Genomic DNA, 4088 nt, shown 5'->3' with positions numbered 1-4088 from the left:
TTCAAAAAAAAAAAAAACGAGCATTCTCTCGCAACGGACATTTCATTACAATACCCATCCCAACATCCCAAATGGGCCTAAATATATAAAATTTGACTGGATTAAAAAGGTATCTACTTTTGTAAATCATAATCTTATTCTACAAATTAATTGCAGGCCATATTCATATTCATTCTTGAAATCAAACCCCCTTTTTAAGTAGAGAGAAAGGGCAAAGTAAAGGTCCCACCTTTCGCAACTTCTCTCTCTATCTCTCTAATTTGTCATGTTCTTTTGTGGGGTGGGTGGGTCTCTCTCTTTCTCTCTGTAAAACTCCTTTCTTCTTCAAATGTGGCAAAGAGATGCAAATTCTCTCTCTTTCTCTCTCTCTCTCATGATATGATCATTGATGTAATAATTTTTTGTATTTTCTCCAAAGTGGGTATACAAAAGTAATGCTTTTGTCTCCTAAAAATCTTCTCTTTATTGCATTTCTAAAGGGGAAAAAGAAGAAGAAGAAGCTCAATTTTCCAATTAAACTAGGGATTTTTTTGTTTATCTCTGTAGAATGAATGGTCTCTCAACTCTCCACGAAGAGCTCTCTGAATTTGTTGAAGTTGATCCAACTGGAAGATATGGCAGAGTATAAAATTCCCCCTCTCTCTTTCTCTCTCCCTCTTTTGTCTCCCCTTTTTAAGCTGAAATTTAGTATATCATTTCCCTCTTTTTGTGCAGTATAATGAAGTTCTTGGTAAAGGAGCTTCAAAGACAGTGTATGTATCCTAATTTTGAATTTTACATTTGGGGGTTCTTTTTTTGTGTGTAAAGTTTGGATCTTTCAATTTGGGGATTTAGGGTATTGATTGTGAATTGTTGAGGCAGGTATAGAGCATTTGATGAGTATGAAGGGATTGAAGTTGCTTGGAATCAGGTCAAGCTCTATGATTTCTTACAAAGCCCTGAAGATCTTGAAAGACTTTACTGTGAGATTCATCTACTTAAGACATTGAAGCATAAGAACATAATGAAATTTTTTACTTCTTGGGTTGATACAGCCAATAGGAACATCAACTTTGTCACTGAAATGTTCACTTCTGGTACTTTAAGACAGTAAGAACTTCCCCAAATTCTAATGGAATCATTAGATCCAACTTTCCTAATTCTAATTTCTTACTTAATTTGATGTAATTCCTTCTGAAATGTTACCTTTTCGCCTTAATTAGATACCGGTTGAAGCATAAGAGAGTTAACATTAGAGCTGTGAAGCATTGGTGTAGGCAGATCTTGAGAGGGCTTCTTTATCTCCATAGCCATGATCCTCCTGTGATCCATAGAGATCTGAAATGTGATAACATTTTTGTTAATGGAAACCAAGGTGAGGTTAAGATTGGAGATCTTGGCCTCGCTGCAATTCTTCGAAAATCGCACGCTGCTCACTGTGTCGGTATGCTTGATTAACTCTATTGTCTTGTGAAATCTTTTTATATTGGTACATTACTGAGCTTATCCTTTCTTCAGGGACCCCAGAGTTTATGGCACCGGAAGTTTATGAGGAATCATATAACGAATTAGTCGATATTTATTCATTCGGAATGTGCATTTTGGAAATGGTTACTTTCGAATATCCTTATAGTGAATGCAGTCATCCTGCTCAAATCTACAAGAAAGTCATATCTGTAAGACCTTTCTCTTGCTGTTTATGTATATGTTTTCGGTCTAGAAGTATAATTTAATTACCTACTTAATCTATTTAGGGGAAAAAACCGGATTCTTTGTACAAAGTGAAAGATCCCGAAGTGAGGCAATTTGTAGAGAAATGTTTGGCTACTGTGTCGCTTAGGCTTTCGGCTAGGGAGTTGTTGAATGATCCGTTTCTCCAATTTGATGATTGTGAAACGGAGTTTAAATGTACGGATTATGGCGTAGAAATGAATGGCGCGGATCTCATAAGGCAACCTCACTTTGAACTTCATGACCATGGTTATCCTTATAGGAATGGATACTCGAATGACTATAATCACGAAGCACAAAATGAATTTGAATATTCTACACTTGATCTTGAACAAAGTGGAATCGAACTTTTCGAGTATCATGATGATGAACATTCCGCGAGTCTTGATATTAGTATAAAAGGGAAGAGGGGAGATGATGGTGGAATCTTTTTAAGGCTCCGAATTGCAGATAAAGATGGTCAGCGAACTTCATTTCGTGTTTATTTTCTTCGTAAATTCTTGGCTTGGTGAATGCTTAGTTAGTCTCAAACTTTATTATGTTTTTGCAGCTCGAATTCGAAACATATATTTTCCCTTTGACATCGAAACCGATACAGCATTGAGCGTGGCCACGGAAATGGTTGCTGAACTTGACATTACTGATCAAGATGTAACGAAAATCGCAGACATGATTGACGGCGAAATTGCTTCATTAGTACCAGAATGGAGGTCAGGGCCAGGCATAGAGGAAACTCCCCGTTTTGCGAATCAAACACTCTGTGAAAATTGTGCTTCCACTCGTACATCTAATGGTTCACTGATGGATTTTCTAACGAATAACCCGTGTTGCAGAAATGGATGTGCTTCCCTGCACGGTCGATTCGAAGAGATAACATTTCAGGCTGATGAACCCAAGCATCACTTGACAGAAGGAGCTCCTAATATATTGCATTATCCGGGAATCTGGGATGAACATGAAAGCCGCGAACTTACTCCAGTAGGCTCCGGAAGAAGCCATTCCGATGAAGAATACGAAAGATTCGATCAATCAATAAAAGAAGAGAGCGATGCAAAGATCGAAAATGAGATTGAACCGGATTCAAGGACGTCATTAACCGGACTTCCTTCATTGTACAGTGACCTCTCGGACAGTAATGAGAATAATACACAGCAAGAACTAAGATGGCTTAAAGCGAAGTACCAAATCGAGCTACAGAAGTATAGAGATCAACAGTTAGAACACGTATGGAATTGCGAACCGAATGAAGAGGATTTATCATCTCATGAAGATCTGTTGAGCTGCCCCAGTTCGGATACTCGAAGAGGCCGAAATTGCGAGACAGCGACAAGAGCGGGAGAAATGAACAGTAGCAAGAGTTTCTGCTTTAGGTCTCTACTTCCAAGATCACTTCAAAGAACTACATCTCTTCCAGTTGATGCTGTTGATGTGTAATAATGTAAGACAATTTTTAATTTATTCTTTTAAAACTTGTTTATACTCATAAAATTGAGGAGGAGAAATCACAAGTCTTGAGGCTTGTAGAATCTATGCTGATCAATGTGTTAAAAAATGACTTATGATCTCATTATGCATTGAATTAGTCTCGGGTTCATGCCCCGGACCTTAACTGGAGAGTATCTGGTGAATCTCGAACTGATTAAGGGGATGTTTTGTAGCTCATTTTAATGTTCCTGATTTAGGTGTTTGGTTAGTGAGCTCATGTTTAGCTTTTACCTTTGAAAAGTAGTCTTTTACAAAAGTAGAGAATCACTGTATTTTGGAAAAGCAGATTTTTCCAACAGCAAACCGTAGCAGTAAGCTAACAGTAGGTAAAACAAAACAAACAAGTTCTACATGTCTTAATCGGAGAATGTCTAATCAATCTCGAACCGAAATCGAAAGGATAGAAATTCATGTGCATCTGCCGAGTCCCATCCACCTCAAAATGTCTTTTTGTATTAATGAAAAGAAGGGGTGGATTGGATTATTGTGCAGCTGGCCAATAATGGGGAATTTTGCCAAGCTATACTTTGGTGGTAGACCCCTCAAATTATCGCCAGCCGTATATAGGTTTTTTTTCTTTTCTTCTCTTTTGTTATTATATTGACAAAAATATCTGGATTGAGTTTTTATTTATTTTTTATTTCAAAATTTTTAATTTTATTTTTGGTGACATTAAGTTAGTGATAATTAGAACTTTGAGCACAAGTTTGATTAAAAGAGTGTTTTTTTAATTGAAAGTGGGGGATAAAGGAAGAAGACCCAGACATCCCAATAAGGTTGACATCACTTAAGCTTCCAAACTCAAACCCGAATATATTAAAAGATAGAAAAAGTCACAAAAAGTCAGTAGAGAGAAAGAAACAATCCACAAACTAAGCAAACCGATACAAAGT

At 37.1% G+C, this 4088-nt stretch overlaps 1 protein-coding gene across 4 annotated transcripts; it reads left to right on the top strand.

Annotated features, from left to right (window-relative positions):
- The first annotated feature begins 238 nt into the window (after positions 1–238).
- On the top strand, positions 239–3265 carry LOC136205836 (probable serine/threonine-protein kinase WNK9). Of its 4 annotated transcripts, none has more exons than XM_065996650.1 (8): positions 239–622; positions 715–752; positions 862–1089; positions 1203–1423; positions 1498–1655; positions 1734–2169; positions 2261–2420; positions 2544–3265. In XM_065996650.1, exons 1-8 carry the CDS (start codon positions 548–550, stop codon positions 3142–3144), a joined length of 1917 nt encoding a protein of 638 aa, XP_065852722.1. In that variant the 5' UTR covers positions 239–547; the 3' UTR covers positions 3145–3265. The 4 variants fall into 4 exon arrangements, with proteins under 4 accessions (XP_065852722.1, XP_065852721.1, XP_065852719.1 ...); XM_065996651.1 differs by having other exon boundaries at positions 585–622; positions 862–910; positions 1035–1089; positions 2261–3265; XM_065996649.1 differs by having other exon boundaries at positions 240–622; positions 1507–1655; positions 2261–3265.
- The last annotated feature ends 823 nt before the right edge of the window (positions 3266–4088 follow it).

This window comes from Euphorbia lathyris, chromosome 9 (genome assembly GCF_963576675.1).
Source record: "Euphorbia lathyris chromosome 9, ddEupLath1.1, whole genome shotgun sequence".
In the NCBI taxonomy this organism is placed as follows: Eukaryota; Viridiplantae; Streptophyta; class Magnoliopsida; order Malpighiales; family Euphorbiaceae; genus Euphorbia; species Euphorbia lathyris.
This window is presented reverse-complemented; position numbering and strand designations above follow the sequence as displayed.